The sequence below is a fragment of the Meleagris gallopavo genome, chromosome 7 (genome assembly GCF_000146605.3).
Source record: "Meleagris gallopavo isolate NT-WF06-2002-E0010 breed Aviagen turkey brand Nicholas breeding stock chromosome 7, Turkey_5.1, whole genome shotgun sequence".
Lineage (NCBI taxonomy): Eukaryota > Metazoa > Chordata > Aves > Galliformes > Phasianidae > Meleagris > Meleagris gallopavo.
Window position 1 is genome coordinate 32,620,596 of NC_015017.2, and position 16,670 is coordinate 32,637,265.

At 36.0% G+C, this 16,670-nt stretch overlaps 1 protein-coding gene across 1 annotated transcript in view; it reads right to left on the bottom strand.

The window, feature by feature from the left end:
• Positions 1-7,944: 7,944 nt before the first annotated feature.
• LOC104909334 (low-density lipoprotein receptor-related protein 1B-like) overlaps positions 7,945-16,670 on the bottom strand; it is a 56,407-nt gene continuing 47,681 nt past the window's right edge. Inside the window, exon 9 of the mRNA XM_031554317.1 lies at positions 7,945-8,176. Within this exon, the coding sequence (XP_031410177.1) occupies positions 7,945-8,176 (232 nt within the window). The remainder of the gene's footprint in view (positions 8,177-16,670) is intronic.

The window sequence follows — 16,670 nt, forward strand, 5'->3', positions numbered from 1 at the left end:
AAGATACTGAAAAAAAAACATTAATCTCCCTCTGATCTAGTTAGGACAAAATTCAGCCTCCTTGCATAACAGATACCAAAATGCAGATCAACAGAAATCTGCTGAATTACAGACACAGAATTATAGGAGTTAGAAGGGATCTCTAGAGATCGTTAAGTCCAACTCGCAATCAAGAACTCAATGAAGAAAGAGGAACTCCCATCCCCATGAATTGTGTTATGCAGACACAGAATGAGGGCCAAAATCTTTTCTAACTGACGTGCATACTTATGTGCACTGGCTGAAAGGCTTGCAGAAAAAAAGAGAGAAAGAAAGCAGTCAAGGTGCTGCTTACGTCCATTAGTATGTTAATGAAGGAATGGGATAATAAGCTTTTTGTTTTGTTTGAATTTAGTAATCAGACTGCTACTGCTTATGTATGAGCATATATTTAGCAAAATTAGCAAACAAAGTTAGCAATCAAGGAGGTGAAAGAGATCATTCCATGCATGCAACAAGGCACTAAGGCTTACATGGGAAGAAGATCAAGGCTTTGGGTTTGCCTGCATTGCAGTAGGAAGGCTCCAGAAGAGTGAGGAGCTCTGATCACCCAAATCTGCAGTGGCTTGCTGATCAAAGGAACAGCTAATTGATGGGAAAGTCATTTTGGCAATTACGAGCTGGTTGCTCTGATCTTACACAGTTTTAGTTAGATAAATCTCTGCCTTGACAGATGGACAGTAGCCTGCAATCTCCTGAAGCTGAAAGGGTTGTGGCTGAAAATCTAATTGGGGGTTACAGGACTAAGGAAATAATTCCTTAGTTCCTATCTGTAGCTTGCAGTTTCATAATGCAAGCATTAAGTACCTAGTATCCCTGATACAGAGCAGAGTCAAGATTTATTCTTCATATGGATTAACTACTACTGGATGAACTACTGAGCAATATTTCCAAAATCCCATAATTTGATGAAAATGAGTTTGACTCCACTATTAGTACCCTTTAAAACACCTGATGAAACTGTCTTACTACCAAGCAAAGTAGGAAATAAAGATATCAATAGATGATAGGTTATAATGAAGAAGAAAAAGATTATAGTCAGGGGATCTTACAGTACTAGGATATAATCAAAGAGACAATGGAGCGCTTCCACCACTAATTCAAAACCTGGTATCTCATATTAAAACTGCTCTGTCAGCTTTCAAAAAACATGTTACCCACAGGTAAATGTCTTACAAACACAAAAGGAAATTCTGAGCAGGTAAGCAGGATCCACCATCTTCCTTCCCTCTGTTGGACTGCCAGAAGTAAGAGATGGCAAGATGTGAGGGATATTTTTCTGTTCACAGGTTGGCAGAATTCAGGGATTTTGATGAGTGTAGGAAAGAAAAGCTGGACCTTTGCTGATTTTAGGAGGAGAGCATTATGTTCTGCTTATTTTCCTTTCTTATTTATCATCACCTTATCCAGATAGCTTTATTCTACCACCTTTGTAAGGCCTTGGCAGCATACTGCAAAACTTCCCTAGAGTTCCCCTTTACCCTTCCAGGTACATTCACTGGAAGTCATAAGTACTGTTGTGCAGGATTTAACTCATTGGAATTTAGATCCACTGAGTAAGAATTCAGATTTGAACTGAAAGTGCTAGCAAACTGCTAACTATTCAGCTACATTCTTAGCTGAAATCACAGTTAACATAATGGCACAAACCAGTTGGAATCGATACTAATTTTTACATTCAAAACACATGTAAGAAAAGGAGCTTGTTGTAGTGGGGAACATAAGATTACTTCTTGTCTGTATTCTTACCTTCATTCGACAACTGTGTTACAGACAAGTGTTCCATACATATGTATCCAATTATTCTATTCTCTGGGGATAGCTTTTTATGTGTTTGGGAAAGGAAATGTGTGAGTTAGACTGTAGTCTTTCTCAGATGCAGCAGATCTGAATTCTGTTTCTGCAAGGCCAAATAGCTCATACAGCCTTAACTTAAGGCCACAGTAAACTAAATAAATCTCATTATTGGCCATTAACTATAATCTTTTATTTACTTAGATCTGACTTAATTATAGTAATGCTTTCATAGTGAAAAACACATTCTAATATATTTAACAAGGATAAAATATCAATAGAGTAAAAGACAGTGACTTTGGGTCAAATTCTATTAATTTACAGTGATACAAATCAAAATTAATCTTTGGATTTGTGCCACAATATGAAAAAATAAAAATAAAAAAAAAAATTGGTTTAACGCTTTATATTTTGATACTGTGCTTCTTGAGTAAAGTTAATTTAGACTCCATTGTACATATCAACCTCTCCTTTGTCAGCTGTTTTTTCAATCTAAAACAAGCCATTTCCTCATCCATCTCCAAAACAAAACATTTCCAGGAAACAATAGGAAGATCAAGATCCTCATTGTTTGTTGTTCAGTGCTTCAAAATGTCCTTTGAGAATGGAATGGTTATGTACAGCTCATCTATTGGTAACAAAAATAGCTTATCCGATTGTACACAACACTCAGATTTTTAGCTGAATGTGCTCCTAACAATCTGGCACTGTTCAATCACCTGCCAGAGCTCACCCCATCCGGTGCTCCCTAGGTGTGCTGATGATACATGGGTAGGCAGCATTGGGGTCAGAAGCCTCTCATAAAGAAGAATTCGATTCTTGGCGGTGCCGTGGAAGGTCTTTTAATTTCTTACATCTGGCAGCTTCTAATGGGGCTGAAATCGAAATGTCTGGTGCGAGAGGACTTACACTAAGACATGCTGCTTACAACGAGATTTAAATTATCACACTGCAAATGCAGAGATGGTTGTAATTATTATTAACTACTTTTATGGAAATTTGCTGAAAATAGCTACAGCTAGGGGAAAAGAGAGATGTGCCAGTGTGGTTCCCTGTACCCTCAGTGAGGTTTGCAAAGCTGTTACCCTCCATTCCAAGAGCAAGAATTTAGGTGGCTGATTCTGATCCAGCTTGGAGGTGAATCTTGGGCAGGTGCAGAGGGCAGCTGAGAGCAGGTGGCAGCAGCAGATGGATAGGCCAGCAGGAAGGCAACCCCAGGCTAGCAGGAGATGGCCAGGCCAGGAGGGCAGGCTACACCATCAGCAAGTGCACTGACAGCAGAAAGAAAGACTTCACCTCCTCCTAGTTCACCATCAGTCATTAATCACACCTGTTGGGTTTTGTGAACATCTTTTTTTTCTTTTTTTTCTTTTTTTCTTTTTAAGATGTTTTAAAGTCACAGCCAACCCTTCCTCCTCATCTTATTTTATTGGATTAAATTGACGTGGCACAACCTGAATAATGAGTTTTCAGCAAATGTATGTCTTACTCTTGCTGGGTGACATGAATATCCTAATTTAATTCCTAATTGAGATAAAGACTTGTTTGCTGTACGAGTTTGAAATAGGAAGCATTACTAAAGAGTATGCAGTCACTGAGGCTCTACAGCCATTGAAATGTGAGATAGAACAGCTAAAGACAAAGGAAGCAATGAATTTGGAGATACCATCCAAGTAACCTTCTGCAATTAATTCTCCAACTGAAATACACAATGCAAAACAGTAATGACATTAGAGTTTGAGGTTTTAAAATTCATTAAAAGATTATTTTTTACCATTTAAATTACACAAACAAATGTGGATTTATTTGAGGCACTTTAAATCCTAGTTCTGTGTTTGTTTTCTTTTTGTTTTGTTTTCCCTATAGAACTGAAGGCAGAGAATTTGTAGTCTTCAAGCACAGCAACCTAAGGAAAAGTGTGCCCCAGTATAGCACTGAATTCTTATGTATGAATTTGAACTACATCTCCAACCTTGCGTTGCACTGTAATTTTCCACATAAATAAATTTTTATATTTCCACTAATTGTTGAACCTACCTTTTATTTTTTTTCTTACTGAGACTTTGGAAACATGGATGGCACACATCAATGACACACTGTCTTTCTGGAGACCAGCCATTAATTCAGGCAGTGAGTATTCAATTTGCATTTCTATCGAAATAGAAAAAGACAAGAACACTACTGCCAATTTAGCATCTCCTCTTGCTCCCAACCTCCTCTACCTCTCCTGCTGCCCTTGCAGACCTCTCCTGCATACAGCCGAAATTAGCCTATCTGCTCACACAACGCTGACATATTCAGAGGTGCTGCTAATTTGATTTTTATCAACTCAACGGGGAAAATGTGAAACTCCACCACATCTCATTAGGGACCATCCAATTACTCTTACTTGAACTCCTGAGCAGAGATGGATAAATAATTAACAGTTTACTAGATGATCTAAGATCCATTTTTTTCTCCTAAGAAGATCACTATGGTTTTGTAAATGTTTTCCTTGCTGACTTTAGAAATAAACTACTATTTCTATAAATAATACTTGATCTGTAGTTTCCAGTTTCTTAAGGGATTCTCTGGGCCTTTCATATTCAGCACTTACATGCTGAGCTAATTGTCTGAAACTGCAAATCGTGCATTATGTTTCTGTCACGTGTTTGGATAGCTGCAGCAGCTGCAATTATTTCCTGACGTGAATATTAATTTCTACATCTAAAGCAAAATATGTTGCAATATTATTTCAAAATCTAAGTTTCCATAAGCATTCTTGTTACTAAAAGCACTGGAAGATTTGAGTGTTCCAGAAAGAATTTTTGCTTGAACTACAAAGGTTGTGCATTACTGCAGTATGCAATCTTTCTGCTATGTCACTGGAAAGAAAGACATGAAATAGATCCATCTTTGCATTCACGGAGGTTCGTCCCATTCTGATTCTCCTTAAGCCTCAGAGGTAAAGGAGTCAAACACCAGTCTCTCAGATCTGGAGTCTGTGTGAAAGTAAAAAGGGAAAAGTCTCAAAACATAAGTAACCAGAGCTGGGATTGGCAGAGAGGAACAAGAAACTATGTTAGAACAGAAAAAGATTTGGAACTGGCAGGGAATGAAAGCAAGCATTCTCTGCTAACAGTGTATAGAATATTTAATGTTTTTGAAACAGGACCTAAACAGCTCTCTACATGAATAAAACATGCATCTCTCTGTTTCAGACATTACTTTTCTTGGGTTTCATATTTTTCACAAGTCTTTAGTCTGTCCAGAAATCAAGGAAAATAAGAGGGAAACAAATATATTGTTATGCTAGCATGTATAGGCAAGAAAATATGCATATATGCAAATTCAAAAAGCTTTCAAATTGGAAAGTCAAAACTTCTAATGAATGGATTCAACTCATACTTAATTACCTCGATATTTAATTATTAAAATACTAGAACTATAGTTTCATAAAAAAAAAAAAAAACCTGCCTGATTATATATATAAACCTGCCTGTAAATATCATTATTTACAGACTACGTAATTAGGGATTGCACAGTACTGAACTCATCTCAACATTTTTAGTAAATAAATTATATACTAAGAGAATATGTGAAGAATCTTGGTAGGCAACTGAAGTTGTGCAAAAATAGGCAATTGCCAGCAGAATTAGAAAGGCTTTCATGTACATGATTTCTACTGAAGAAATGTGGACGCATGCATTCTTTTCATAGAGAAAAATACCCAGAAAGAGGATGTGCTAACACATCAAAGGAAAAACAGTGGAATACTACTAGGATGGAAACAATGTTAAGACAAAGATTGATGAAAAAGCCCCTTTTTAAGAAGCTATCTCCTATCTCCCCCTTTTCTATACCTAAAATTAGAGGAAAATAATCTTTGGCAAATTTGTATCAGCAATGAAGCTCCATCATTCTTCTGGCTTTTCTGCATTCCCACACAACTATCTCTTGTTTTAAATCATTCTAATTTCTTTGAACAATTCTTTGCCCGCAGCCTATTTATAGTGGAGTTAAACAGTCAGTAATCCAAAAGTGGGCTGCTTTGATTATAAGCTTGCTATGTTCAGTTTCTTGAGTGGATGAATTAGCTGTCTCAGAATTAGCTGTCTGTGAATTCATTATAGATACTCATAAGAAGGCTGTAAGCTTCTTTCTGGAACCAGGTAGCCAAAACAATTTAAGATTTCCTTTAAACTTTGGCAACTGTCACTATTCAGCTCAGTAGGATATGTGCCGGACACGTGGGAAGAGGACTTTTTCTGGGTATTATTTTGTGACTGCTTTTCTATTAATGAGAGAAATAGAAAGCTCAGTGAAGCAAAGAGAAAAAGCTGCAAATTAGCCTGGGGCACAGCCAAGGAGCTTCAGAAAGCACTGTCCTTAAAAAAGCTGAGAAGGAAAACTCGCGGGCTGAGCGCTGGTGAGCCAGAGCCATCATCTGAGTTGCAACTCCTGGCCAAAGGAGAGAGCTTAGGATATTCTCTGTGACTAAATAGGATCTCCAAGAGCCTGAATTTGGTTAACTGCTTAAAATAACAGGTATCATGCAAGTGGTACAGATAGAATTTAGTTTTCCAGGGCATGAAGCTAGAAATGTGTTCTCCTCTTGATCCACAACAGAACAAAGAGTGCAGATAGTCCCATAGCTCACTGATGTCTCCGAAAATGAAAAATATGATTTAAAATCAAGGCTGAAGGCATAAAAATGAATTAGAGCAGTGTCTGAAAGGCTTCTAGAAAACAGCTGAGGAACATCTTGCTTTTGGAGATCAAACATCTGTTAAAGTAACAACCAGAGTGTCCAGACAGATTATGAAGTCCATTTGTCTCGCAGTAGCACAACGAATCAGGACAAAGTGACTGGTAATGCCATTACTACTGACAAAAATATTTTTCATGTTATAAGAGTAGAAAAGTTAAAGGAAACTTGAAATTTCTCAATAGAAAAGCACCACAGAAAGGACTTGAGCACTAGGAGTGGAACAGGAAGTGCTTATTTAGTAATATTAGAAATATTGATAGAAAAGAAGGCCAACTCTATTTCCATTGAGTAACTTATGATGCTGAAGGACATATGTCATTGATACGACTCAGTTATCCCAGGTTAGTGACTGGTTTTATACAAAGTTTCATTCCAGCATTCAATCAAAGTTGGGCAAGGGACAGCTGAAAGCTAAAAGGAGACATAAAGAAGAAACTCTACTCAAACAGAGAGAAAACACTTGGAGACTTGCAGATTAGCTGTTTCTAGGTTAATCCCCACATTACTCATTTTACAGCTGCTATGAAATTTGTCATGGAACTTGATAATCAAGAGAGGAAACATCTGCAGGGGCAGGGAAGAAAAGCTGTTTGCAATAGTCCCCAATGCATCCTGATGCCTAAGATGTCTCTGGGATGGAGGTTTCTTGTCTGAACCATGACATCCCTGAATAAATATTAATGGTTTGTAAAATAAGAAAACCAAAGAGTTTTGAAAACTAAGAGAAAAGGAGCTCAGAGAGCTGTATGCAATATATTGGCTCAGTCACAAAATCCATCAGTTCAGTGTCCTGTTTCTGAAAACTGCCAAAAGCACATGCTTAGGGAAATATACTGTCAATGAGACATGTACTGAGTCACCTTTTCTCTGCTTTATCTTCCCAGTTTTTGACAATCAATGGCCAGTGAACATCTCAAACTGATAATTGTAGGTTTACCAGCTACTCATCAGCAGCAGCACCAAGAATTTGACCAATCCCTTTTCTGCACATACTTATTTGTTAAAATTGTATGGACAATTTAACTATGTACTGAGTGAAAAAAATTGTGACAAGGATGGCTACAAAACTCAAACATACTCCAGCTGTTAAGAAGTCCAGCTATACTGTAAGCCCTCGTAACAACATCATAACCCAAAAACTAGCTGAAAGTCACTTTCTCATTATGAGAAACAGGAAGAAACACGACTCGGAGGCATCAGTCTCTATGTGCTGTTTAGCTCTGGACCTCTGTTTTGCTTGGCTTACTATTGAGTAATAATAATGTTAGTAATGCAAGTATGGACAGGAATTGTAGATATTTGCTGAAGCTTAATAGTTACTAGATCAGACACACTGAGACAGCCTGGAGAAACGTCAGTTGTTAAAATTCTTGTTGATCCAGAAGAGAAACAACCATTTCTATCACTGCCTGCTGAATAACAGGCAGAAAATGATAGAGTAAGAAATACTGGTCCAAACCTGTAGTAGAAACTTTACTAAGTACAGAGATGGAAGAAATCACAAGCAGAGGGTGCTTCTCTTCAAATGGGTAAGTCAATTCTTCAATAAAAGTAAAGTTAATTGGTCCAGCCAAAAACTGAAACTGGAAGAAACTGAAAAAAAAACCAAAACATTTATACTAGGCTCTACTTCAGCATTTGGTATAGAAGGAAGAGACTTTTCAGGTCATTGCTCAATTATTGGCAATTATACTGTCGATAATTGAGCCCTGGACTATTTTGTAAGTGTTCCCATACTTACTAAATAAATAAATCAATAAATAAAACCCAAACTTCCTTCCAGATCTGCTATACATGTTGAATTAAATAATTATATGAATGAATTTTCCAAATATTTTTTGCCTATACTTACTGACGTATTACAGTCTCTTATTTTTATTGTTTATAAAAGTGATTCATTTACATACACAACAATAATACCAAAACTTTGTGTATTTTTAACATATCTACATCATTTCTTACTCATATCTGTTTCTTGACCAACAACTCAAATGACCTTTCAGGGACATTTTTGATCATTTAAAGAAATATACAGCACTGAGATTTATAAGAACTGACATTCAAAAGCACTATGAGGACAAGGAGCAGTATCTCACCTGCCCAGTCCAAACACAATTAAAAGGTCAGATAAAGAAGACTGGGATCTTGAAATAAAATGGGTAAAGGTGGGGTACATTCGAAAGGCAAATAAAAAGAGTGATGAAAAATTAATAGAAAATAAAGTAGATGAAAACTTCTCATTAGTGAACACAGTTTTTCTTCCCTTGGACTCTGTTTAAATTAGAAGCCAGTGGGCACTTAGAATACATATTTAATTCAGTCGGTAAAGTCCTAACTGTTGAAAGCACATTAAGTTCAGATGTTGTATGTTCCACTCCAAAAAAAAAAAAAGAAGAAGAAGGGAACAAAATGCTTAACCATATACTCATCCACTGCCTAAGTTTAGCTGTATCTGGCCTATCGTATGTATTTAATACAGCAGTGCTCTCCAGAGAGCTCTGATGACTAAATACTACATCGTAAAGGAGATCACATCTCAGTTACATTATGCACCCCTGAAAAATTATGTGCTTCTCTTACATAACGTAAAGGTCAAACCAGTAGCCTGGAAAATTTCTGCATTCAGTGTTAGAGAGAAGAGCTGTCTGGAGCTTTCTTATGCAATGTCTATTCAAAGGTTTGGCCTAGCATGTCATAGGATAACTCAGATATTTTCAGAGTGGTAATATGTACCATTTGACTTAGTCATACAGCACTTTCAAGAAGGCAATGTATTTGATTCTTGTTTTGTTTGTTGTGAGATGTTTAAGGTTAAGCATAGCTTCTCTGTTCCAGTACTATGAACATGTTTTTCTGTATTGCTTCTGTTGATAGATTATCTACAGTCAATGATTTTGATGTCGAGGTCAATTATGTGCAGGGTCACTGGTTCTTGTACCTTTTTCTTACAAACTATAAAATTTTGACCTACCAAGAACCTTTCCACTCTTATTTCCACAGAATCTTCGCAGCAGGAGAGAAGAAAAACAATTCTGGCTGAACTGGTTCTGTCAGTTCTTTAAAATATTCTATCACTATCTGAAGTGATTCATGTGGCACATCAGATGAATGGGAGCATTTATCAATTTTGTGATCTATGATGCGTGCGCGTCATGTATTCTGACATAAAATTGATGGAACAATAAAATCTAATAGGAGCACTCAGGACAGACCAACGTATGTAGGTCGCTCTGAAAGTAATACCTTCTATTTATTTCTGTGGAAGCTACAATGGATACAAAAAGCATCATAACATTGATACAGAGAATTCTCAGTACAAAGCACTATATTTCAATGCATTCACCACCATTTTCACCAGTGATGAACAAGATCCTGCATGCTATGCTATTAACAGTCTACACTGGTGGAGGTGACTGTTGTTGCCACTGCTGAAATGGACTGGCCATCCTTTATTATGCTCCCATCCACTGTTTGGACTCCAGAAACATTTCACAAATATAAAAGCATTTGGTCAAATGAGCCAGGCAAGCTAATTTGTGGAGAAAGAAATATTAATATCTCAAGGAGACCAGACACAAATCAACAGAGATAGAGCACTTCAGATCCTTATGGTAAATGATTTTTGTAATAACAACATATCTCCAAAGAAATTACAGCTCTTATGCAACGCTGGCACACCTGCCAAAGAATCTGTAAGAGACATATGTCTATGTGGAGTAACAGCTCCAGAGTGGATATCCTATAACATACAAAATGGCATCAGATGTTTGTGTTTTGCCCTTGAATTTCCTCTCTTAGTGGAATTCTTTAGCAGCCTATGGGATGTATACAGTGAACACTAATAAAACACTATGTAGTTTTGCACTTAAAAAAAGAGGTCAAAACCTTCACCTTTTGCATAACTTTATTGAAGAGGCAACCTTATATATGCCAATGTACATTGCAAACAACAATTATTTTTCATTGCAATAAAATAAAGCAGCTGGCAGAGCATATTTAGTGGAATTTTTTTATGCTGGTCTCTCAATTTCCATCAAATAAAACGTAAATATATATATTTGTTTAACAGTTACGTAAGATCTGGTAAAGATCTTTCATGACCAAAAACAAATTGAGGAAAACAAAACTAACTTAGTAGATGTCTAGCCAACTCTCGATGTACTATGAACTTTATAGTCCCTACCATTTGTCCTAATGTTTTAATAATCCTTTGCTAGCATTCCCCTAGTCATCCAAAGGGATTAAAAAAACAGCTAAAAAAAAAACCAAAACAAAAACAAACAAACAAACAAACAAACAAAAAAGGCTGTTACCTCAGTTCCTTCTTAGCTCGTGGTTTTATTGGAGCTTTTAATTTTACATAGTTTCCTAAGACTGGTGTCTTATTTCCTACGCACATTTCCATTGGTGCTTGATCCAAGGTTGATAGACATCAGCAGAAACACACTATACAGCCTCAGTATTTTAAGCTTTATAAAGGAGTGAGGGGGAGAAGAAGAAAGCAACCAACATTCACTTGAGATTACAAATTTGATGCTAGAGAACACAGATATTTGCAAGTTCACTTCACACCCTAGTATAGTTTAATTATTACTTTATCTTCAAATTTAGTTTTCTTCTTGATTACATCTGTAATTTTCTTAATCTCGTTGTGTATTTTCAAACATTATAATTTCCTTTGAATTGACTTCTCCCAACTGTTTAATGCTATTAGCAAATGTTAGCCTCTTACTGCATCATTCTCTTTAGCAATAAAATGCAGAAGGGAAAGCCAAGTGACTTCAGTCACTACTTCACCTCAGAAGTCCTATCTGTCATTTGTAGCTTTATCCACTAAAGTCCAATCTTTCTGTTCCATCATGATATATTCACCAGTCAGTGTTTTCCATCATGCTTTACCCAAAAACCTCCAAACTTGTTATCATGTAAGTATATACACATAAACTTTGTATGGAAAACAGAGTTTATGATAAGCTCATTCACCCCATTTGTACAGGCTGTTTTCTTAACTCATTAAAAGGAGTCCCAAATAATCCACTCACAAGTTAATGTAGGTATGCAGCCTGCAAAGTTGAGTTTCTCCTTCTGCAAATTAGAAGGGAGAACAAACATATAACTGATAAAATTATGGCCCCGGTGCTCTCATTTTGGATAAAATACATACAATATTATGATAACAAAAATAATTATCAAATTCAGGACTAATTTTTTTTAAATATTATAGTAACTGCAGGAAATATGGAAAACAGGATGGAGCCAGGCATAAACCATGTTAGCACATTTCTTAGGATGTATTAATCTCTTAACTTAAAAGAAAGTTTGACCAACATGGAGCGTTTTATTTTGGAATATTTTGATATATTTTTTTTTAATAAAATAAGAAACATTATATTTTATCTACTGGGATTTCAACAGCTGGCTTCTTAAATGCCAAGCATTGCACTTAGAGGGGAAATGCCTGCATGCATTTAATTTCTGCATTGTTCGTTGTGCTGATATGATAAAAGCAACTTTGTACACACTGGGATTCTTGTCCTTCTTGTTTGTGTCAGCTTTGTAAAAGCAAGAGGGGGGCACAGCAGGCTCTCTTAGTCTCTAAATGGCAGCATGAATTGGGGTCATTAGAGTTCTCGTGACTTATGTACAAAATAAGGTATCAGTGTCAGCACAAACTGAGGGATCTTCTGGGACACAGATAATTACTCCTACTGGTACATTTCCTGCTCTGCTTCTACATGACTTTATGAGTTTCAAAGATGAGAGATCCTTTCACTTTGGGGTTTAGGAATGAAATATGGTAGAGTGTACTCTATTTTCTTTCTGAAAATGAAATTTATTTCTAATCCAAGAATAAAGAAGCATGATACTAAGAGGAAAACAACAACAAAAACTAAACCAGAGACTTAGTAGTTACAATATGACCTAGATCTGACCACTCTTAAAAGGAAACACAAATCAAGTAACATATCTTTCATGTGATTGATGTCATTTCTGTCATGAATACACACATGTATATGGAACCAATAAGACTGTACAGGTTTAAATGAGGCAACTGTGACTATGTCATTTCAATTCTACTATTTCCTTTGCTAAATCCCTTGAGAGAACTTTTAAAAAAAATTAAAAAATCCCCCTGATGTTTTCTATTTCAAAATTAATGAACTGATCCACCAAGAGTAGATCTAGCCCAAATATTAGGAATGACAATATTTGATGCTTGTAGAAGTAGTATCAAGTATGTAATACTTTCCTTTAGTAGTTTCTCACACTAAATATATTCACGTCAAGGATTTTCTAAGTAATATAGATTTGTTACATATTCAATAAACCCCAGCAGATTCTAATTCTGTAAACTTGTCTGGTTAGCCCTTACTCCCATGTCACATAATCACAACTTTCACTGGTGAAGAGCTTGACAGGCTTCTTATCCTAAAATACTCTAACAAAGATTCCACTCCCATGACTTGAAAATATATCTTACAGGACAAAATCTTGATTAGGATGTTCCACTTTGAGAACTTGTGTGTTTGTTTGTTTGTTTGTTTGTTTATTTATTTATTTTTAAGACTGAAGAAATAATTACTCTAGATCTCAGTGATCCTCCTCCAGAAATATAATCCTAGGCTCTGCTTTTTTTCATTAAGGGATATCAGTATTTTAATGATTACTCAGTGTTAACAGAAGTTGAGAGCTGCCCACTCAGGATGTCTTGCAGTATGATCATCTAATGAACTGCTTTAAGTGACACAGGGAGAAGGTCTAGTCCAAGCAGAAAAAGGATTGGAAGCAGTTCCTGTGCTTCCTGATGAAATGATTAAAGTCATTTTAGTTAACACTAAAGCCCCTCCCTGGCATTTTGTCCACCTTGAGATGTGCTCTAAAAATATGATTAAAATTTTTCATCATTTTCATACTATTCAGTATAAAATGAAATATCAATTAAAACTAACCAAAAAATATTCACCAAGTTTCCCAGAAAGAAAACACTTTATGAAATTTAAATCAATTGAGAAGATTTATTCCCTACAAGGCTGTCAGCCTTTAAAAAACTCAGTAACATGCAGCATTTCTCTTCACATGCAGGAAAATAATGCTTCTGCACAATATATTTTGCAATTCAAAAGTCAAATGTAGTATGGAAAGAAATACAATCCCACAGTCTCTAGAACTAAGCATCACCTTGAAATTCAGAAAGGGAATGTCAAAGTTGAGTTTAAATAAACAATCAGCAAAGAACTGATGGATGGAGAGAGCAGGATATGCAATAATTGCTTAGTGAGGAAGTCAACTAAAACAAGAAAATGAAGAAATATAATCACTACAAGAGATATGCACAGATGGTTTCGCATTGAGGTAAATGTGCAGAGCAATGTCTCCCATTGCACAGGTGTGGTTTTCAGTTATTCACTTTTCCTGTAATTAGACTAACAGTAAAGTGACAAGTGCATATTTATGAGGCAAAATACAAGTATATCACTTTGAAGCTCTTTATAGGTTTTCTATTTCTGCTCATTTACCCAGGTCTGTTGTACATGTCAAAACATGCTGTGTGCAAATGACTACTGGAAGAAGTCTCAGAGCTCAGCAGGTGCTCCATGTTTGTCTGAGAAAGGTATTCCCATGGTGTCCACAATCAGTGATCAGCTTCCTTATGTCATGGTTGGTACATATTGAGGACACCTCTCCAAACTACTTAAATCACTTAATTTTCTTCTTGCCTTTTCTGAAGGGAGGAGCATTTGCACAATAATTTCATAACCATGAAGGAAAAACGACATTCAATGTCACTGCTAACTACTGCTTTTATTAAACCACTTTCAAAATTTAAACTCAAATGCTTTTTTTTTTTTTTTTTGAACTAAAACTAATGTATTTCTAGCAGCTCATTTAACAGCTAGTAGCCTCCAGAGACCAACAGTGAGATTCCCCCTGCTTACACTCAAAGAGAGTCCTGGGCCTGCAATGCTTAAAATTTCAGCGCACAAGATAGTGAGGATAAAGAAAATACATTATCTCTATCTTTTCACTGGGGGAAAAAAAAGCATTAAAAGATTAAGAGTTTTAAAACAAACTGTTATATTAAAAATACTATGCATGAGAAAAGATGGGAAACCACCACAGTGAAGGTTTATCACTGAATATGGGATCATCATAAATGATTTGTTTGTCTTTCGTCATTGCCTAAAATCCTACCACAATTCATAGCCAAGTTTCAGTGAAGTTGATTAGCTGTGTTGATGAATGGATACCAAGCAGTAATTATTTGTGTCTTTCTACACACAGCTTTGTAACTATACAAATATTACATGGATATTTATTTCAATTTTCTTACCACTAGGAGGAAAATATGAATTAGCTTATCCCAGTCTTGGAAGCTGCAGAATAAAGAAAATTGAAGAGAAGCAATAAACGTCTCAGGCTTTCCCTAAGCAAAGTTTTCAGTCAGTAACATGCAGCTGTTAGGGCAACCCTTTCAGATCCTCAAAAGATGCTCTGAAATACAGTGCTGTTGTTATGGCAAAGGTCACCAGATGGCACTGTTAAACATTTTAAGATTTAACCGATAAAGATTTGATTTCTAAAGATGAGCAAGGTTTGAGTCTTACAGGAAACATTGCTGTGTTGCTTTTGTGGTAGAGAATCTTTGAGGAAGCTCTGACAATTACCTCCCAAGTTTTCTGTCCATCTTAATTTCTGTAATTGGAATCAATAATGGAGAAGGACTTCTCCCCTGGGATCTCTGTTTTAAATTCTCTGAGAGACAATTGCCCACTTGGGCTGCTTCTGGCTTCCTTATTTCAAAGACCAACATCTTTAGCATAAAATACACTCATTACACAAACAGCATAAAGCTTTGGTTGTGTAAGAATATTTTTCTCATTTAGAAGCAAGCCACAACATTTCTATATTAGGCACCACTTGTCAACAAGGAAACAAGTATCTGCCTTGGACTGGATAGGTAGGAAGGATCTCCCTCATTTCTTAATAAAGATTTCTTTATATTTTTCTCTATACTTACAAGTCCTTTTATTTTGCTGCTATCTTCAAGCAATCTCTTAAAATAACATAATAGCACACACTGACAGCAACTTTTTGGTGATGCTTTATACTGACTGATATTTAATGGCCTAGGGGAAAAAAAAAAAACACAAAACCTACTGATAATCTCCCCATTTTACTGCATTCTCATGGGAAATTCACTGTCAACAACAACAATTTCTTCTTCCAAAAGATTAGTGGCATTCCATCAGTTTGTTAACCTGAAGTATTTATCTTCAAGCACGGGAAAGCACATTGATCAGCACTCCTTCACAAGATGTATTTGCGTTTGTCTACTTAGATCTAATAGTAGTGAAAGGAGTAGGAGCATGTGCAAAATTGCACATAAAATGATAAACAGCATAGTCATGTTTGACATGAATTTATCACCTGGCTGGATGCTGAAGAGATTTATTAAGACAAGTTCTCTAATTGACTTGAAACGATACATAAACTCTCACTAGCTGGTCACTCAGGCAGGAAAAATCTCTCAGGAATTTCAGACCATGCTTTTATATTTAGTGAATTTTCTTGTCAACTGATACGTTAGTATAAATAATACCACCTTTTTAAAACTTTATCCTCATGAGTATAAAGCCATCTTCTTTGTCAGCACATATAAATTGTTACAATAATATACGACAGTATAGTTCAGGTGAGTCAGCAAAACTGTATTTAAAATTAACCCAGTGATTAATTTCATTGGCTCCAATTGAAAAGTAAGTCAAGAAATATGCTACATTGACAGTACTATAATAATATACTGAGAACCTATAGTCACATTTTAAGTGTTTTGAAATTTAGTTTTATTTCTTGGCGAGGCAACCAATTTCCTGCTCAGTCACTTAAACTCTTCTGTTTTTGTTCCTCATTTATACATTGGAAATAAAAAATATTGCCTGGAAAAATTTTGGCTGTCTTTTGAATCTATAGTCAGACTACAAAATCAGTCTGGTCAATGGCAATGCCTATGAGAGTATTTCATTTAAGGATCTGAGTATTTCAAGGTATCACTATTTCCTGCTTTTCTTTTTTTTTTGGGGGGGAG